Below are 21,473 nucleotides of genomic sequence, written 5' to 3'. Positions count from 1 at the left end.
TTCTTATGAAGATGAATAAGAACCAAGCCAGTGATAAAGGAGAGGAGAGGAAATGAAATGAACTCTGTGATTAAAGTGCACTGCTATTTGGGCCTCGTGGTGCAGTATTCTTATCTTGTGTGTGTGTGTGTGCGTGTGTGTTCACATAATTTGCATGCCTTTCAGCTTCAGCTTATTTTAATTTGTTAGTTTCAGTCATTTGGTTCGTTTTTTTTTTTAAGCTGACATTTAAGTTGTGAAGACATCAGCACATTCACTCTGAACAGAAGTGTGTGCATGAATCTTCAGACATTGTGTTTGCTTCCTATCATGCACAAGTTCCCATAAGTTGTGAAACCATTAAATTGCCACTGCACAAGATCCATCATGTGTAGGCTTCAGAGAATTAAGTTCACTTATGGGAGATTTTAACTGACTTATGGTTATTGCAAATATACAGTTTATTATATGCACAAGTGCACGTGTACATGCATGTATACGACTTTAATTGGCCTAAAGCACCCAGGCTTGTAATATTGTCTTATCTGTTTCATGCTGCATGAATCTCTGTTCATATACTTTTTTTAAGATAACTTCATTTGTATGTATGAGTTTAGTGGCAGGTGAATTAGTCTGTGGCTGCTTGCACATTGCAACTCCGGTTGCCTGATTGCAGTATAATTATCATAAATCAAATTTACATTTGTCATGTAATTTAGTTCTCATTTTGGTATTGCCTACTTAATTTTAATGTCCACCACAAATAAGATTTATTGTCATACAGGTTAATAATTGGAACACACACACACACACACACACACACACACACACACACACACACACACACACACACACACACACACACGTTTATCTCCCCCGCATATCTCAGGGGAGTTATCATAATATCCTGGGTGCATGTAACCATTTAACAATTAAGATGCAATATATCACTCCTCATTTTTCTTCTTACAACTCCACACTTCATTTGCTTTCAGCGTTGTGACTACCCGTCAATTTGTGTTGCTGTTTTCACAGTTTCACAATTTGCAGTAGTTTGCTAACATTTTGCAGCAAAGTAAGCGGCTTCCATACAAACTATAGGCAACCGTGGCAACCTGCTAGCAAAGAAATCATAAGGAGGATCATGTACCGCAGCACCCTATACCTCTTTGTGACCAATTTCGCACTAGATACACACTAGATCAGCAATCTCCAGAAACCACTTGCCGCCTAGTTGGGGAATACACACTTTTCCCTAGTGACCAGCGGTTGCCACAGGAGTCACTGACTGGTCTCCGGGCCTGCGTGAATGGGGCTTTAGCAGTCGATTTCACAGTGACTGCCAGCAGCCACTTGGGTAGGGGAATACACATTTTTCCCGGTGGTTGCCAGATGGTCGCTGACCGGTCTCGAGGCCACATGTCATCTACTGGTTTTGATTTAAATCCTTTTAATTGGCTTCAGAACGTGAGGGAAAAAAATAGCCGCACTAATTATGTAAACACAGCACCTACTAATGAAGCAGGCAATAAGATGATTAGATCGTGCGTTGATGGGGGGGGGCAGATACAGATGCAAACTGACAGTCTCCCAGCTGTGATATTATGCAGTCAGACAAGCCGCACCGAATTTGAACGCGCCCTTTTGGGAAAGACCAATAAAGTCCAAATCTTCAATCTGCCAGTGGACTTGTTGACTTTATGGTGGCGGCTGCTGTGACATACTGTGACTATTCGCATCACTTATCAAACACAAAACTAGATTTCCATATACAGGATGCGTTACTTTTCTTTTTAAAAATAGCCAACAGTTCACCGTTTTCGCCTTTTATTGTATTTTTCTTTCATTCAAGGTGATTATTATCATTTTAATAATTATTCATGCTTTTTTAAAAAATTTTTTAACAGTGGCTGACCTTTGATAATACCAGCTGTGGGGTCCTGAGGTGCACAGGACAATATTGGCAAAATCTATTTGCACCTCGGGACCACATGCAACTGTGACACTCCAAGATGCCACTAATAACCCAGTCTGTCTGGCTCACTTTCCTGTTGTTGAGTTTCTCGTAACATTTATTGAGGATGTTGACTGAGTGCGTTTTTAATTGCATTTTAAGTACTGCTGCACTTGTAAAGATGCAAATGGCTGGATATTATTTTTTACGAGAGGGAACGGAGTGAAGGGAATGGTAAAAGAGAGTAAAGTTTTACCATGCTACAGGCTATTCAACCCATTCTAGCATGTTGTGCGCAAGAGCGACAGCATCATGAATTATTCAAATCAGGGTTGTGTGCAGCCTTACTGTCCTCTTGAGTGGAGGAGCATGTGGAGCTGTGGTCAGTGTGTCCATGCATGCTTCATGTCTAGTGCAGCAAATTAAAGCCGAGCCATGCTTCAAAGACAGGAAGCCAAAACACAAGATTTAGATGAAAACCATCCATCACTGTGCTTTAGAAAAAAAAACTCAGCCCAAAGGAGCAGGATTTAAGTGTTTTCTGTGCATACTTGTGTATCCGTGCATCTTGACTAAATCAGTGCAGGAACATTTCACTTGGAGCAGGATGATGCATGCTATCAGAATGCTAAGCAGCACTTTTAAACAGTCTTAATGTTGAGAAGTTGTACGGCAATAAATTCACTTTGACACTGTGCACTGCTTCCCTGGGCTAAGGCTGCTACTGATGAACAGGTACACGTGCACTTTGGGTGTAAATACTGATGCCCTTCTGCAAATACAGGTTTATTCTCCACTTTATCTGTCCTAGTCTGTCCATCTGTAGCAGAGGGAAGGGATGGGGAGAGAGGAAGATGAAAAGGAGTAAGGCGAGGATGTGTTTAGACTGGGGAAAAACAATGACTAAGGAAAGTTAAAAAAAAAAAAAAAGAAGTTGAAGGAAATAAGTAAAGGAAAAGCCAGTGCGAAGGGAAGCAAGGGGCCAAAGAACTGACAAGAAGATGAAAAGAAGAGTGGACAGAATCAGTAGATGAAGAGAGGAAGAGGGCAAGAGTTCAGCGGTGATAGAAATGGATAAAATGCAGAGGTAAAGGAGATGTGAAAGTGCAGGGGTTGGACAGAGGAGCAAAAGAGAAATTGTAGATAAACAGCAGGAAAGATAGGGAATAGGTGAGGGAAGCTGGAGGTGCTGAGATGACTAGACAATGGAGAATAAGAACAGTAAAGGTGAAGATGAGAAGTCTGTCACATCCACTTGAAGTTCATATCATGCGCCCCGTTTCCGGGTTAACCTAATCCACATGAATTAAAAATCCACAGCAACCTTCACATGTCCGTTGTGTTATACTCATTTTTCATGTTTTTTTCTCTTTATTTTTGTCTCTCCACAAGACACAGCTTTGAGCTTCTTATCTAGCATGCTGAAACACTTTCAAACATCCTTCCAGTTGGTGCGAATGCTAAATTGGTCCCAATGGTTGCAGATGATCAAAAATATAAAAGATTCAAAGTTCTAAAAAACTACAGTTTCATAGCCTGGAAGCTGTGGTGTTTGATGCTGGTGTCTGTTCTCGCATCTCTGAACCATCTATATAATATTAATATCCTGTCAAGTTGCACAATGTAAAGGTAAGGAGTTGTGTGCACGTAGTATAGCTGTAGTGCCTGTATTCTTTGCACATGCATAAGTAGTCTGCATGCAAACAGCCAGCAGTAAAGGTGTCACACAGTTTAGGCGGTTCAGAGTGGAGAATATGACATTAATATTCATATACAACTATTCCAGAACCACAGCAGTACGGCACAGTTCTCCTTAAGGTCACAGCAAGCTCTTCAAAGCAAATGGATTTGTAAGTACTTTAACATATTTCATAAAGCTCTTTAAAAAGCCTGTTTGCATGTGTGCGTGTGTGTGTGCGTGTGTGTGCGCATGTGTGCGTTTGTGTGTGCACTCACGCAGTCCATATTGTCCTTTCTGAATGCTAAATTCCTTTAACTGAGCCACGCCAGTGTGGATATCTATAGAATAACTCATCTGAAACTGGACAAATGCTCAACACACACACAGCCATGCGCACACATTTAAACTGCTGCAGGCTGGTGGCTTAACTCCTTTCATTTGCTATAGGCTCTCCCAGCACAACCGCTCCCTTGTGTGTTGGCTCAGAATGTGGTGTGACAGTTTGGCCCCATGGTTACATCCCCATAGCTGATATCCCCTAATAATCTTCCTCCTCCTTCCATTCAACCGTTAACTGGAAACATGCGTGTGTCATAAATGTGTGTGTGTGTGTGTGTGTGTGTAGCGATCGAGATAAGACAGCACGTAAGACTAATCACAAATATGCAGTATTCACAGATTTTAACTGGAATTTAAATTTTTTATGTGACTGAAATATTGAAGCACTCCACCTGCCTGCAGCATATATATGCTCCAACCTCTCCTCACCTCCTGTTCAAGGTTTTTTAAATTCTGGACAGGCCTTCAGATCTCTCTTTATATATCTTTTACTTTCTTTTTTTTTTTCCTGTCCTCCTGTGCCTTCACTCCTCCATGTCCTCTTTCTCCCCTCCATATTCTATCATCGCTGCCTTCCGTGACTTAGGTAATCTCTCTCTTTACTGTGTCCACCAGTTCTCTTCTATCCATCATTTCAATCTACTCTTGCTGCAGCTTGTTTCATTCTCTCTGTTCCTATCAGCCCCCCCACCTGGCACCTTTTTTCCTTTCTCTCTTGTCCATACATCTGTTGCCCTCTCTCTCACACACACACACACACACACACACACACACACACACACACACACACACACACACACACACACGCACACACCTTCATTCTTTCTCTCTCCATCGCTCCCTCTCTCGCTGTCTGTTCTTCCATGAAATTAAAGCGCTCTAAGCTGCTGTTTAATCAGAGCCTGTTTGGGAAAGTGCTGCGATGACAGAAACCGTCCATCCCAAGTGCTGTGTCTATGTATGCATGTGTGCACTATATACAGTATGTGTGTGTGTGTGTGTGTGTGTGTGTGTGTGTGTCTTCGTGAACATAATTCCAGATAATAAATAAAGATGAAAAGCAGAAGGATGCACATGTCTGAATTCCACCAGGTTTGTTTGGGTGAATGCGTGTATGTGTGGTGAAAGATGTGTGCTTAGATGGCCGTTAATCCATAAATAATCGGCATTAGCAGGTGGTGTAGCCCGATAAAGGGAAGATTAACTAAAAATCAGGTACTATGTTTACTGTGTGGGTTGAATAAATGATTAACAAAACCAATTAAACACAATTCCACACCGCAAAACTGTAGTTAACAGGAGTTCTGTGATTTACAGGAAGGATATGGAAAAGGGGGAAAAGCAATGGGATGGCACCTGGGAGCTGGTGGAATGAATGACTTCACTGACTGAAATGCACTGTGACGTTGCTTAAAGATTTCTGGGAAAATGCAAGTGAATAAAAAAGACTAATACCACTGTTAAGTCCATTTGTCTACTTTGAAATTGTAACCAGATGGTGACTAACACGGCTTAGCACAGAGATTGGTCGGCAGCAACAGGTAACCGCAAACAGCATCGTTGCTGCTTCTCTAAAGTTCAAAAAGGTTTGCAGGTTTTATGGAAGACACGTGCTGCAAGTAAGTTTGAACAGCTGCCCTGTGAACGGGCAATCTTGTCAGCCAAGAAATAGTTACACTCTGCAGCTCCATCCTAAAGTCACAAACTGCTGTTTTTGCAGTCTTGTTTCTGTACAGCTTAAACAACAGGCTAAAAATGTGTAAAACAGTGAAGCCAGAGGAACTAGTAGGTGGATTTGGAGACTTTGAAAACAGTCAGACTTGCTATTTCCCCCTGCTTTCAGTCTTTGCATTAATCTTAGCTAAAGCCTTTTGTGCTGTTGGGGCAGATAAACTGCAGGGCTGGTATAGGTGTGTATTTACATTGTTTTTATGCATGTCTTCACATTCCAAAAAAACCCCAAATCTTTAGAAGTATCTACAGTAGAGTGAATGTTCAAGAGCATTACAAAACAAGCAAAAGCAGTAAAAGAGCACATAAATCAATGCTGCGAACAGCTTTATCCACACAAACTGCTGTATTAAATAGATAAACATTAGTCACCTGCTGTTGCTATGTACTTGCAGCATGTGGTCTCAGCATAGTTATGCATAGCTGCACACTCAGTCACTGAGGCATATGTATATATATTAAAAAAATTTATCTATATAAACATGCTTGTGGCAAACACATTTTGGTAAACAAATGCCGTGTCATTTGTCATATATGGAACAGCTTCCCAGAACAATCTGTGTGTATTTCCTGAGAATGGTGAACGCTCCTCTCCCCAACCTGCAGTCAGCATGCTCAGTGTATAAAAATCAGAATGATAGCTGTGACAGAGCCAACAGCCATTCTTCATCACTATGTTCCAATCAATCCGGGATATGTTCCGCACACAACCTGGAGATGGCAGTGGAGTTACAGCTCAGTGATCGACTGCTGTGAGAGTCTGTGTGTGTGTGTGTGTGTGTGTGTGCTTATGCTCAGGTGTGTGTTTGTATCTGCAGAAATAGGCTTGTGTTTGTGCGAGTGAGAGAAAGAGACACACAGAGAAAGGGAGAGAGAGAGAGAGAGAGGGTGCACAGGGGTGATCAAGCAGGAAAAAACACCAGCGAACGGAATTTTACCTGTGCTCCCACGCACATTGTTTTACAGACATTGGGGGAGAAAATTGTCTATTCTAAATCTTGTTCATGCCACCATTTGTCTCTATAATCCATGGCAGAACAATAGGCTGATGTGATCAAACAGTATCAGCTTGTTCCCTGGTTATTAAACGTCATGTCTGACCCAGATTTCCACACAGCAGTTACTGTCACACTCACTCTTTCCTAGAGTTGGATAGCTATAATAAAATTGAGTAACATAAAAAAGGAATGACACAGAATTTTATTTCGCCGTGGCTTTAACAAGGCAGCCGGTGTTACTGTCAAACCTTCTGCTCAAGCCAAAATTAGCAATTTATCATTGTCCAATAGGGGGGATTGTGGTTTACTCTATCCCTTCTACCGGCTTTCTAAGCACAGTTTTACCTGGTGTCTATTTTTTTTCCCCTGCCTGTTGTCATAATTTGCTTTTGATCATTTTTAACAGACACGACTCTTGCTTTTTCCCTGATACACCTCTTCCTTTACAGTCTTTCTTTCACTCGTGCACTCTGACTGCACGACATCTATACTTTGCGAGCAGCTACGTGTGTGCGTGAGTGTCTCGAAGTGTGACACGCAGCCATCAGCTTTAAGCAGCTTCACGTGACAAAGAGCCACTCACGTGCGTTCCACGGCACTCCTCTCCCCTCCTGCGCCTTCGGGTCTCGCTCTCATCCATCTCCCCCCTCTCTCGCTCCTTTCTGCACTCAACCTCTCAATTTCTCACTTGGCCTTTGCGTCCAGCCCTCTGGCCTCTCTCCCCTCCACCACAGCTCTCATTACCTCTGTGGGTCTTCCTCAATGACATCTAGTGACTACCTATCAGATCCTGACACTTTGATACCCTTCTACCGCTCTGTTGTGCTCTTCTTGCTTTCACTCATGCCGCAATTCTCGATGTCACTCACTCTGTCACCTCCCCTTTTGTTCTTCCTTTCTAATTTCCTATCAACCTTTCGATCCACACATCTCATTGCTGCCTTCTGATTCAGCTATATCAGACAGTCTTATTACCTGTTTGTATTTTACCACATTTGTATTTCTGAATCAGCAGCCTTCTTTTTAATGACTTTATTTGCTGTTTTATTCGGGTCTATGATTTCTTATTGGCTTCTATCCAGATGCCAGTAGGAGAGAAATACGCGATAATTTCCCCATGCACCTGCACACACACATACTGTATGGACACTAATCACTCACCCACTGGGACCTTCAGCAGCAAGTCACAAGAGGAGACCTCATTATATTCAATATACTGGACTCTCTTCATGATGTCAAGGACCTGCACCTGTACTGTATTCCTGTCCATGTTTCTCATATCACTGTGGCCTATAGTGATGGTGCTGATCCTCTTCTGCTGTTCTTGCCTATCTGCCTCCTCCTCATCGAGCCCACGTCTCTTAGATTGGCATGTCCACTGAGTACATCTCTTCACAGCCATGGCCTGAGAGGGGTTTTTTTCGTCTCAGAGATGAGAACCTCAGCAAGAAGGAGTCTCATTATTTTCAGAGGATGGGGCCTGCTGTTGGATGTTCCACACAACTGTGGGAATAAATGATTGTTTCAGCCCTTGAAATAGCTCTTACCATATGTTAACAATATCTTGGACTTTAATGATGGTGCTCTGAAATGATCTGAGTTTTATCATAACACGCAGGCTCCTGTCTGCACTTTTGATTGGCTAAATCATTCTGGAAGTTATTGTACGATCTCAAAATGAATACTTACATTTGCACGTATAACAAACTATATATGGATAAATTGTTAATTTAATATTTGTGTATTTACTGAGATTGATTTAATTTTGTTTTTTGCATATTTGTCAAACTTAAATGTTTCAGATTATCAAACAAATTTTAATATCAGACAAAGATAACCTGAGGAAATGTGAAATACAGTTTTTATATGATGATTTCATTTATACAGTGGGGAAAAAAGCTATTCAAACCTACCTGGTCCTGTGTGAAAAACTAACTGAAGCTCAAGCACACTTGGGTTTTGCAGCAGGAAAATGATCTGAAACACACCAGCAAGTCCACCTCTGAATGGCTAAAAAAAAGAAAAAGAAAAGACAACAAACTAAATGAAGGGTTTGGAGTGGCCTAGTCAACATCCAGACTTAAATCTAATTGAGATGCTTTGGCATGACCTTAAACACGCTGTTCATGCTAAAAAACCTCCAATGTGGCTGAATTCAAACAATTCTGCAAAGAAGAGTAGGCCAAAATTCCTCCACAGCCATGTGAAAGACTTATTGCCAGTTATCACAAATGCTCAATTGCAGTTCTTGCTGCCAAGGGTGGAACAACCACTTATTAGGTTTAGGGGGCAATTACTTGTTCACAGAGGGCCAGGTAGGTTTGGATAGCTTTTTCCCTTAATAAATGAAGTTATTGCTTAAAAACTGCATTTTGTGTTTTCCCCACTTATCTTTGTCTAATATTAAAATTTGGTTGATGATCTGAAACATGTGTGACAAATATGCAAAAGAACTAAGAAATGAGGAAGGAGACAAATATTTTTTCACAGCACTGCCTGCTACCATGTTCACCATGCCACGACAGTTCAGCAGCCCCATCTCTCTCACTGTCATTATTACTGTCTACAGGCCTTGCTGTCATCAGTTGTCACAGACACGGTCCCACGTAAAAAAGTAGAAAAAAAAAAGTCTAATTTTTCTCATGCAACAAAATTACAATAAGCATGAATTATGTAAAGATTAAGAGAAAAAAAAAGTTTTCAATTTCATGAGTAAATCATAAGATGTGACATATGCTCTTTTCAGCTGCTTATTAATCTAATCTAATCTAATTTAAATGACTTTGAAAGTTGCATGGTTATTGGTGCCAGACGGGCTGGTCTGAGTGGCAGTTCTCTGTGTGGAGACTGCTTCGTGGTGATAAGAAGGCAACAATAACGCAACCAACCACTTGTTACAACCAAGGTATACAGAAGAGCATCTCTGTATGCACAACATGTCAAACCTTGAAGCAGAAGAAGACCACACTGGGTGCCACTCCTGTCAGCTAAAAACAGGCAACTGAGGCTATAGTTCACACAAGTTCACTAAAAGTAGACAACAGAAGATTTGGAAAATGTTTCCTGGCGTGATGAGTTTTGACTTCTGCTGCAACATTCGGATGGTAGGGACAGAATTTGGTGTGTAAACAATGTAAACATGGATCCATCCTGCCAAAATTTCAGGCTGTTGGTGGTGGTCTAATGACGTGGGGGAGATTTTCTTGGAACACTTTGGGCTCCTTAGTATCAACTGAGCATTGTTTAAACACCATAGCCTACTGACCATGTCCATCCCTTTATGACCACAGTGACCAAACCCTGCTAATGAATGACTCATTATTCATTTATTTTTGGTACATTAGGGATTCACAAACACAACTTTTCTCTTTTTCTCATTACCTGTAGACTGTATCACAACATGTGAGTTGCAGCTATTCAGATATTTCTTATTCTTGGCAGCGCATGAAGTAATTGGCTTGAAAGCATGCAACCAGATTAGTATTTTTGTGCATCAGATTCTCCTAACTCTCTAACCTTTCTCTGCTTTGTTGTGGTTGATAAAATAATCTGATATCATGTAGTTTCACTCAACTAGAGGTTAGTTGAGTTAATCTCAGTTGACTTCAGGCAATACACCCTGTCTTATTTTCACTTTTCAGAAGGGTGCTTTGGTCAGAAAATTTCAGGTCAGGATTCAGCAAGCATGAGGCTGAAGTTTCCTCTCTTGTCAATTTTCAGTGAGGTGCAGCCCAGGGAGTTGGTTAGCAACGCTGTCCAACAGTTACAGCAAGAAAATCCTCTGGATGTTCTCTTGTGATCTGGTTTCCTCCCACAGTTCAAAAACATGCAGATCAGGTGAAATAGAAGATTAAATGTGCCTGGTGTTAATCCTATGATAGACTGGTGACCTTCTTTCCATTTGTGCATGCAGGGATATTCTTCATCCCTCTGTGACTCTGAATAGGAATAAGCAGGTATAGGAGATGGATGGATGAAAGCTGCCAAACACCTTTTCAAGGTTATTTAACAATTTCTCCATTATTTCGTCAATATACTCCCAGGATTATCTACAAACCTCCTGTGCATACCCATAAAAAATTTGTGTTGATTCTGGCTGGCTGACTACTTTCTTTCTCTCCATGTTGTTCCCACTATGCCATTGATAAAAGGTAGCGAAACATTCAATATATATATATCCATCATGGGGCTGCTGAGGAAGGTTTAACCCAGCTGATGACATTCAGTACAGTGCCATGATCATTGCCTCCTAATGAATTAAATAGCCCTGACATTTCACAGCGCAGTGCTTGTCCTTTTCCTCCAACTGCTCTAGTGTTGTAGCCCCTGTTTCATGCATTCTGTTGCTCTCTTGTTGCTTATTTTGCATTGCTTTTTTCCACGTGCCTTTTGGCCTCTTGCTTTGTCCCCCACTCTACCTGCTCCCTTCAGTTCTATATACCTCGCTCGCCCTCTCACTCTTGCTTTCTCTTCCTCTCACCCGTCCGCTCATCGGTATGCCACTGCACGCCCAGCTGTCTGTGCAGGCAGAGCTGAGAGAGAATGGGAGAGGGAGGGAGTCAGTGTTTAGCAGCCGAGACAGGATCCAGCTGGAGGGTCACGACCCTAAATGACCATCCACACACGCACATACACACACAGAGGCACGTGCCATAAGTCATACACCCATACTTTCCTGATGGCAGGAGCAATAGGTCATATGCCAACAATGTAGGAAGAGAGAAACAGACAAAAGGAGAGAGAGAGAGCGAATGAGAGAGAAGGATTTAGGAATGAGGTGGAGGTGTGCTAAGCCATAATTGTCCTGTGGTTTAGAGAAAGGACAGCAAGGTAGGATAAAGACACAGGGAAAAAAGTAAAGGTGGAGGCATAACTGGCAGTAGAGGAGTGCTTTTGCAATCGTCAAAAAGTTTCTTTTGTCGTGGAATACAAATGAGCCTGGATGACTGCCTGGCTGTACTGTTATGGGCAAGAGCCTCACATATAATGACAATCGACAATACAGTTATGATTTCAAAAGGCAGGCACATACCATGTGTAATTTCAGTATATTAATACTATATTTTTCACTGTTCTGATGCACAATTGGTGCTGCTGATGCTGGTACTGTATATATTAAACCTAGTCCAAAATTATTTCTTTTGGGCTAGGTTAGGGATCCTCAAATCCAGGCCTCGAGGTCCGGTGTCCTGCAGGTTTTAGATGTGTCCCTGATCCAACACACCTGATTCAAATGGCTGAATTACCTCCTCAGTATGCAGTCAAGTTCTCCAGAGTCCCGCTAATGACTTCTATATTTGACTCAGGTGTGTTGGATCATGGACACACCTAAAACCTGCAGGACACCGGACCTCGAGGCCTGGATTTGAGGATTCCTGGGCTAGGTAGTGCTTCTTGGCAAATCTTATACTGTTGGAAAGCCTGTTTATTTCCCCTTAAATGGTTTCTAAGGAAAATGCATTTGTGGGTTGAGCAGCAGAGTTGAGTATGTGGGTTGTGCCCATGAAAAACTTGCCAAATCTTCTCTGCCAGTACCAAACAGCTTTTTCTGCTACAGACTCTTATTTTGAGCTTCTGGTACAATCAGTGTATCATTGGATTCTCTAACCAGTTGCAATCCCATATCTCCACAGTCCGGGACCGAACTCTATCCTCCAAGATGACAATGCTCGCCCCCACAGACTGAGTTTATCAGAGACTAACTCCAGAATTACGGAGGATGGAACAGCCTGCCTGCAGTCCTGACTCCAACCCCAATAAACAACTTTGTGGGATCAGTTGGGGCGTGTTGTTCATGCCAGAGTGACCAACACAACTACATTGGCTGAATGGGATGTCATCACACAGCAGTGTGTGACCAAGCTGGTAATATGCACGAAGAGGAGATGCCAGGCTGTTGTGGTTGTGTATGGTTCTTCCACTTGCTACTGAGAGCCCTCAACATCTGGGGTAACAGAAGCTCAAAACAAGAGTCAATAGCAGAATAGGCTGTTTGGCCTTGGAAGCAAAGAACTGGCAAGCTTTTCATGGGTGCAACCCACAAATGCATTTTCCTCACAAATGTAGCACCATTTAAGGGGAAATAAACAGGCTTTTCAACAGTATAAGATGCATGACCAAGAAGCATTGTTACAACAAAGAAATAATTGACCAAACACAAATTTCCTTTAAATATATATATATATATATAAAATGTTTTATTTTTTTCTTGGGAAATTGTGAAAGCTGCAGATGCAGTGTGGTTTAAACATATGTAAATAGGACATTTATCCCTCTATTAATAAGATTTTAATAGCAGAACTCCAGCAGGTATGTCTCACCTTTTTAATAACATTATTATTTTAAGTATAATATTATACACTGAGTTTTTTTTTTGTCATAAGTGGCTACATAGTAAGTTGTTTTGCTCACAAACAAGCACTCTTGTGCACACACACACACTGTATTCCTCACTTTGGTCTTACCAAATTCATCCCAGCACATTTATCTTATGGGGCTAATGGGAAATTATTTCGCTTCTGATCTCTAATGCTTGTCAACATGAAATATTTAAACATCATCTTGAATAACTAAAGACAACTCCAAAGTCAGCTAAAAAAAAAAAATAAAATAAAAAAATAACGAGGGTTCAAAGCTCTAATCAGTGCTATAAAATTTTATCTTGATGCTGTAAGGATTTTAATTAGACGGGAATTCCCACTACCCATGATTATCAAAGCAATAGGGGAATTTGCTGCCTTTGAATCCAATGCTTATTCCCGGAACAAACAAATGCACACTATCGCGGCCTAATTCCTTTTTTTCCAAAAAAAAAAAAAGTTGAACATCTGTCAACAAACAGGGAAAAGTTAACTCAACACAAACAAAGACAAAACCGCCTCCAGTAAACTCACCCGCTGCCAAACTATCGCGAGAAACTCGTTAGTTCCCATGGTAACCTATCAGAAACGGTACGGCTACAGAGGTGAACTACGCCTGATGAAAACTTGAAATAAATATAATACAAATGTGATTTGTTGGCTTAAAAGTGAAAAGGTTGTTAAGCCACCAGCAGCAGATAACCCACAAGAGTCACGGAGCGATTTAGGTAAGTTCCGTATTCTTGGCAGCCTGTTTAAGTTAAAGTGTTATACAGTAACCTTCACACACCACACGGGCTTCACGGTTACTGTCTAAATGTTAAATAAACCGTTCTCACAGTAGACATTTTGACTCGCAGGAAAAGCACAGGGGGGATTAAAAAACATTAAGAGTTCCATTAATGACCCAGTAAGTTGTTCCGGTGAGCCAGCATGAAAAAATAGCAGAAGCTAATCTAATTAATGGGATTTAGTACACCTGCGCTTTTGCTGACACTACAAGTGAAAATGTGTGGCGTGAACAAATGCGTTATTGTGTGTGTCGTCTTTACTACACAGCTTGGAGGAGACAGTAAATGTAGCTTCACCTAGTAAAATGTCTCTCTCTAGACTAACTACTCCCTGTTAAACCCTGTGCAAAAACCGTCGCTGTCTAACATGAGTATATACAGGAACATACATCATACCCTCATAATGGATTGTCCCCCCCCCGCTTGCTGCCAAAAGAAAACTGTTTTGTTATACAAATCTAATACAATTTCAAAATGTTTTGCAACGTGTTCAACAGAGGGTTTATTTGACTGTCTAAAATTTTACTTTATTAATTAATTTGTCTGTCTGTGAGCATCACTGGTTTGCAATCAACTTGCAGAATTTTTTTTTTTTTTTTGCCTTTTTACAATAAACTTACAGGTGTAAAACTCACTGAATCCACTTCATACTCTGGAGGCAACCTGGGTTATTGTGATGGTGTGTCTTCAGTGGGCATTTGATTCATTATAACTACTATGGGCTGCTCTGTTATTCACAAGAGGTCACTGAAAGTTTTATTTGGCAGATTTTTCCACCAGAAGCCCTTCCTGATGCAACCCCAAAGGGATTTGCACCTCCTCCCAGGATTGAACAGAGAAATCTTGCACAACTTTGCTTCAAGTAAAAAAAACAAAAAAAACAAACAAACTAAAAAACCCATCTCTCAGACAGGCTTGTTAGGTGGCACAGTACTTATCATTGATGTTCTGATTTTAGCCTATATATGCGGTTGTACTTTTAAAACCGCCGTGAAATGTCAGTGTTATTTCGCAAAGAGACTACCCACTTTCAACAAAATGGCTCATCCAATGCCAGTTTTTCTACCTGCTGAGTTTTTAGCGGGTGTGGCTGTCTTGCTTTTATCAAACCTGCTTTGCCAGCTAATTTTCTTAATCGTCTTTTACTGCCCCCAAACCATTTATCATCCATTTAGGTCTGTCAGACACAATTTAAATATACGTGGTCGCTTGTTTTAACTTCTTCTTATTCATCTGTGCAAATGCATCACCACTATTTTGCTCGTTCCACAGCGGCAGTCTTCATTTATGGCTGTGTGTGATTTAGCTTGGGCCCTGCATGATATCCAGTTTTATGCCATTACTGTGGGTTTTTATTGCAGCAGAGACTCTTTGTAAAAACTCAAGCGCAGCCAAAGACAGGAGAAGAATACCTGAGCCACCAGAAAGAAGAGCCATGAATTTAAATGACTTTGTGGTGCTTCCTAACAACAAGGCCAGATCTGTCAAGCTCAATGCCAGGTAAGATGAGATAAGATCAATGATGTGATTTAAGGCATTCGGTAGAAGCCTATTATTGTTCCTTGGCTCCCATCCTATTTTCATCTGTAACCATTCAAATTCTATCCAGAAAAATCGCTATTTCACAAAATGGACTTTCAGGCGAGATAACTGTTGTGAGCTGGGGCTTGCAGTTCTCCATGCACTCTATTTTTCAGTCTGTTTTTATTAATATTGCTCAATACTCGTACTGTAGTTTCTCATTTACCAACAGGTAATTGAATAAATTAATGCTTGGCTTGGTGGTGCCCTGATCCAGTAACTAATTGATTGAAAGCATTGATTATTCCTAGCAAAAGAGATCTGCTAGTGCTGAAAATAAATTGAACTTATTGACAAAATCACGGCTGTCCAATCTGAGGGAGTAGGCCATTTGTATGATTGATTGTTGTTGATTGATTGCATATATGTGTGTGTGTCTGTGTTAACATAGGAACTTGCAAGAATTGCAAATGGAGACCGCGATTCTGGCCAATGAGAGCAGAGAGATAGAGGAGAAATTGCAACAGCTGAAAGACAGCATGAGTAAAGAGAAAGCGGAGAGAGGGTGAGTATTTGTGTTACAGTTAATATCCTAGAAATGAAGGACAGTGATTTGGAGAGATGGAAAAATGAAAATGCATGTGAGACGCCAGGAAGCAGCAGACAGACACAGGAGAGGTTGAGAGAGGAGAATGGAAGATAGGATAGCGAATAAGCTTGTGCAGCATGGACTGTAGCACAAAACACAGCTTACTGAAACTTGATACAGACAACATAAGGAGAAGTCTCCTTTCTCCTTATGTTGTCTGTGGAGTATTTGTTCATTTGTTCTTCATTTGTTGTAATTCAACTTGTTGTATGTGTGATTTTTTTTTTTTTTTTGTGTGTGTGTGTTTGTGTGATTTTTTTTTTTTTTTTTTTTTTGCACTTCAATCACATATTGATTGAGTTAAAATCCACTGTGGTGGTGTCTTAGTCCAACAAATTATGGACCTAATTCCATATCATATTCCATATCTTGCATTTTGTCTTGTATTTCATTTTTAATGTGTTTTGAGTTTATAATATGGCTCCTGCCTTGGCCAGGTCTCTCCTGTGAAAAAGGTTTGATTTCAGTGGGATTACATGGTTAGGTAAAGATAAATACATAAATAAAACCACTGTAAGACTCTAAGGAGTTCATCATTCATCAGCCTATTTAGCTATTTAACTCTTTACCAAAGCAAGTACAACTTTAGCCTGATTCTATTCAGAATTAGTCCTGGGTCCAACCCAGTACACATTGCTAGTACTGGGTTGGACCCCCCCCCCCCCCCCCCCCCCCCCCCTTTGCCTTTTTCATTTGTTGTGCCTTTTTTTTTCAAGGTGCTGAAAAATTTTCCTTAGAGATTTTGGTCTATATTGACATGAAAATATCTCCCCACCATTACACCACCAACAGCCTGAAATGTTGATACAAGCCAGGATGGATCCATGACTTGATGTTGTTTGCACCAAATTCTAACCCTACCATCCAAATGTTGCAGTGGAAATTAAAACTCACCAGACCAGGCAACATTCCTTCAGTCTTCTGTTGTCCAATTTAAAGCCTCAGTCTCCCATTCTTAGCTGACAGGAGTGGCACCAGGTGTGCTTACTGTTGCTGGACCTCATCTGCTTAAAGCTTTGATGTTTTATGTGTTCAGAGATGCTGTTCTGCATACCTTGGTTGTAACAAGTAGTTATGTGAGTTACTGTTGCCTTCCTATCAGCTCGACGCATTCTGGCCATTCTTCTCTGACCTCTGACATCAGCAAGATATTTTCACCCAGGAAACTGCTGCACATTGGATATTTTCTCTTCTTTTCTCGCTATAAATCTTAGAGATGGCTGCGCAAGAAAATCCCAGCAGATCAGCAGTTTCTGAAATACAGAGACCCCCCCCCTCTATCTGGCACCAACAACCATGCCATGTTCAAAGTAACTTAAATCACCTTTCTTCCCCATTCTCGTCCTCGGTTTGAACTTTAGCAGGTCATCTTGACCATGTCTACATGCCTTAATGCACTGACTTGCTGCCACGTGATTGGCTGATTATTAGATATTTGTGTTAATGAGTAGTTGAACAGGTGCATGTAGCAAAGTGGCCAGCGAGTGAGTCTAGAGTTGGAATAGGCATGTGGCTGTATTACAGTTGTACCATTATCTTGGTAACAAGCAGCACAGTCTTAAACACTGACATCTTCAAACACCACTTACATTTGTTTTACTTAAACTCTGTGTAATTAGCTTCATTAGGAAATTTCTTATCAGCTGTGTGGATGTGAAAGAGGCACATAATTAAGATGGAGTTGAGTTAATTTGGTTGTGAAATATGTTTAACTGTATTCTAATACTTACTGTTTTGTTTTTTAAATTGCCATGAGATCATAACTTTCTTAACTTATACTGGGTGAGATTTAAGGAATCAGGATGAGGGCATAAGGGGAAGAATGTGGAGAATAGTTAGCAAAAGGGTTAGAGTGTATACTGGATGTGCAAAATGCACCAGTTCAACTTGACTGCATGTCATTCCCCTGCTCTCTTTCCCACACTTGCTGTCTATCTCCACTGTCACTATCCAATAAAAGCAAAAGTGTAAAAATGTCAAAATGTCAGAAAAAAACATCCTGAAAAAAATGGAAGAGGGGAACTAGAAAAAGGGGAATAAATATAGCAACTTGGTAGACACAGCAGGTGACTAATGGAGAGACATGATGCAGTGCGAGAGGCAGAGAAGTTGCAGCAGCTGTAAAAGAGCAGGCAACACAGAAAGTAGAGACACTGAGTAATAGAGACAGACAGAGGTAGGCACCAAATGAGAGAGGGGGAGGTCTGTGACTTCTCTAAATATAAAGGTCAAGAAAAGGTTGCTATGGAAGGAATAAAGAAGCAGTCAGAGAACTGAAAAAGCCAGTCATAGATGAAGTTAGCTCATGCCCATGCAGTGGACTGCAATAAAGGTCAGTGGAGCAGCCTTTGTTGGTTCACATTCCTGACATGAGAGACGTGATGCACAAGACATAAGAATGAGCAGGAGTAAAAATACAGTGGGAAAAATCTTTGATGTTAAAATTAGCTTTAAAAAGGGATAAATCATTGGCCATCAGCCCCATTTATATTTTCACCTTATTTTTATTGTGATCAAAGTCCTGATTTTTGTCTGTCCTTGATGTATTCATCTTGATATGATTTTGTTGAGCCCATTATTTATGTAATATTTTTAGTTAGGTCTATATTTGTTTCCATCATGTCATTAACTGTCACAACTGTTTAGTGTAAATGAAGGTGGACATAGAGGATCAGTGAGTTTCTGGGAATATATATACAATGCTAATTACATGCTTTAATTTCTTTTTATAAATATGTTTCTTATATTCTTATTTAATTAATTAAATTTTAAATTGTCAAGGCAATGATAACATAAAGTTTCAAAAGAGTAAGTGGTAAAAGTGAGAAGGAATTCTGAGTATCTTTTGAAAGAGATGAAGCATGCAATTGCAATGACAGTTTAGTGTACGTTTATGCCGTGTTTACATTAGTACCTACTCAGCGCAGGTCAACTCGACTTGGCATAACTCACCACAGTCTTCTTTTGTTTCTATTGCAACTGAGTACCACCTCAGTGTGTGTGGAGTCAATATAGCAACGCGGGCAGCAGTCTCTTGACGTAATTTGTATGCGACTCAAAACACAACACAACAATGGAAGAGATAGAGGCAAGCTAACAGAACTAAGGCCAGTTTACCATCATCATCATGCGTAAGTCCCCCGTACAATGTTTTAATGGATGAAGGTTATCATTGTTAAGTATTAAACCCTTTACCACCGAACGTGTTGTAATTGACTCAGTGTAATTCAAAAGGGCCACAGTTTGTGTACTTCTGGCAACAATTACTGTAATAACCCTATGTTGGGTGTGAAGTGCAGTTTCTCAGCTTTCAGAAACTGTTTGAATTTTTCCGATAGGACAAACGGTCGTATAATTACGGTAATTCAAAGTTCCTTTGATCAGCCGCCTCAGTGCTCGATGTTAACTAGCTATTCACGGCTAGTAGGGGCAGGTAATGGGTGCTTCAGCAGCGATCGCCTGGCAGTATAGGGTTAAAATATGTATGCTGTGTATGTGTTTCAGATGGCTCTCTTGTTGCAACACTACCGTTGCAAACTGTTGGTCTATTAGGCATTCAACTGAGAAAAATGGTGCGGTTGATTCTGGTGAAGGAGTCGCTCTCGTGACTCAGCTATTAATGACACTACCCTTCCAACCAGTGGCATGCCGTTCTTCCATGTCACATTTTTGGATCGCCCCAGATTGCTCGAAACCTCCGACTGAGTGGGTACTAAAAAAGTACCTGGTACCAGGTACTAATGGAAATGCCTACAAACTGTGCTGAGTTGAGCCCAGCCACACTGAGTAGGTACTAATGGAAACACAGCTTTAGTATGCAAGCAGCTGTCCTTCATTCAGAAATGTAAAATATTTAGTCTGTTATATGAAAGGAAGAAATAGCTGTTATGGCAGATACCACCATGTACTGTAAGTTCTAAATAAACTTAGCAGAAAAATTAAGGAAATTTGTGTTTTGTCATTAATTTCTTTGTTGTAACAATACTTCTTAGGAATAAATCTTATATTGATAGAAAGCCTGTTTATTTCCCCTTAAATGGTGCCACATTTGCAAGGATAATGCTTTTGTGGGTTGAGCAGCAGAGTTGAGTATGTGGGTTGCACCCATGAAAAACTTGCCAGATCTTTTCTGCCAATGCCAAACAGCTTATTCTGCCACTGACTCTTATTTTGAGCTTCTGGTACCCCAGGTGCTGACAGTCAGGCTTGTCATCATTATCATCATTGGAGGCAATCTCAATGCAGAGAGATATTGAGATGAGATTCTGTAACCAGTGGCAATCCCGTATCTCCACAGTCTGGGACTGAACTCTATCCTCCAAGATGACAATGCTCGCCCTCTCAGAGTGAGTTTATCAGAGACGATCTCCAGAATTTGGGATGATGGAATGGCCTGCCTGCAGTCCTGACCTCAACCCCAATGAACACTTGTAGGATCAGCTTGGTTGTGCTGTTCATGCCAGAGTGCCCAACACAACCACACTGGCTGACTTAAGACAAATGCTGGTTGAAGAACAGGATGTCATCCCACAGCAGTGTGTGACCAAGCTGGTGACAAGCATGAAGAGGAGGTGCCAGGCTGTTGTGGTTGTGTATGGTTCTTCCACTTGCTACTGAGGCCCCTGTTTGTTAAATTAATAAATTGTTAAATTGACAGTATGTCTTGTTCATGTGCACAACCCATGTTCCCATGCTGCTCAACCCACAAATGCGTTTTCCTTACAAATGTGGCACCTTTTAATTGGAAATAAACAGGCTTTACAACAGTATAAGATGTATGACCAAGAAACATTGTTACAACAAAGAAATAATGACCCAAACACAAATTTCCTTTGTTTGTGTTAAGTTCAGATGACAATTAAATATAATTTCTTTGAGGTTTTACATTTATGGGGTTTAATTTTCAGTATTTATATTTTTTAGCATTAATATAGCAGCTGCTATACCCAAAATTATTTTGCACTCCCAGTGTGTGACATCCTGTACCTCTTTTAAAAATACGATGGCAGTGTACAGTCAGTATTCCCACCAAAGGCTACTATTCAGATTTTGCTATGCACAAGAAATCACATTCTTTGGTTAAAAATGCCTCCAACAAAGAGAGGGATAAAAGCGAAGTCAACACTGGCCTGGGTTTTTTGAGATAGAGAGGCCTGTGAGCTGCTGAAATGCTTCAAGTTAACTATTTTGGCTTTGCTTCAGTTTGTTTTGGTTTGAGATTCTAATGCTCTGGCGCAGCATCCAGTGGTTCTGAATGTCATATAGTGCCTTTAAGCATTCACAGCCTAAACCTTTAAGTTAATATTTTTTATGAAAATTAGTTTAGTTCTTCTGTTATTTGTCAACTTTTGAGCTTTGTTGCTAAACCAAAACCCTTGTCATCACATGCAGTCATTACTGTGACTATTAGCCAACAAATTCAGATTAAGGGGCATTTCTACTTGTATAAGCAGGAAATTAATTTACAGAAT

The 21,473-nt window shown here is 40.7% G+C and overlaps 1 protein-coding gene across 6 annotated transcripts in view; it reads left to right on the top strand.

Moving 5' to 3' along the window:
- Positions 1-13,614: 13,614 nt before the first annotated feature.
- The window catches only part of zbbx (zinc finger, B-box domain containing), a 77,788-nt gene continuing 69,929 nt past the window's right edge, over positions 13,615-21,473 (top strand). For 3 of the 6 annotated variants that reach the window (XM_030745014.1, XM_030745009.1, XM_030745007.1), the window contains exons 1-3: positions 13,615-13,769; positions 15,194-15,332; positions 15,805-15,918. In XM_030745014.1, coding sequence (XP_030600874.1) covers positions 15,268-15,332; positions 15,805-15,918 — 179 coding nt within the window. In that variant the 5' untranslated portion in view covers positions 13,615-13,769; positions 15,194-15,267. The remainder of the gene's footprint in view (positions 13,770-15,193; positions 15,333-15,804; positions 15,919-21,473) is intronic. The other 3 variants (XM_030745013.1, XM_030745010.1, XM_030745008.1) reach the window with 2 other exon arrangements.

The sequence above is a fragment of the Archocentrus centrarchus genome, chromosome 13 (assembly GCF_007364275.1).
Source record: "Archocentrus centrarchus isolate MPI-CPG fArcCen1 chromosome 13, fArcCen1, whole genome shotgun sequence".
Classification (NCBI taxonomy): Eukaryota; Metazoa; Chordata; class Actinopteri; order Cichliformes; family Cichlidae; genus Archocentrus; species Archocentrus centrarchus.
Note: the sequence above shows the minus strand (reverse complement) of the source record. Positions and strands in the feature narration are given on the sequence as shown.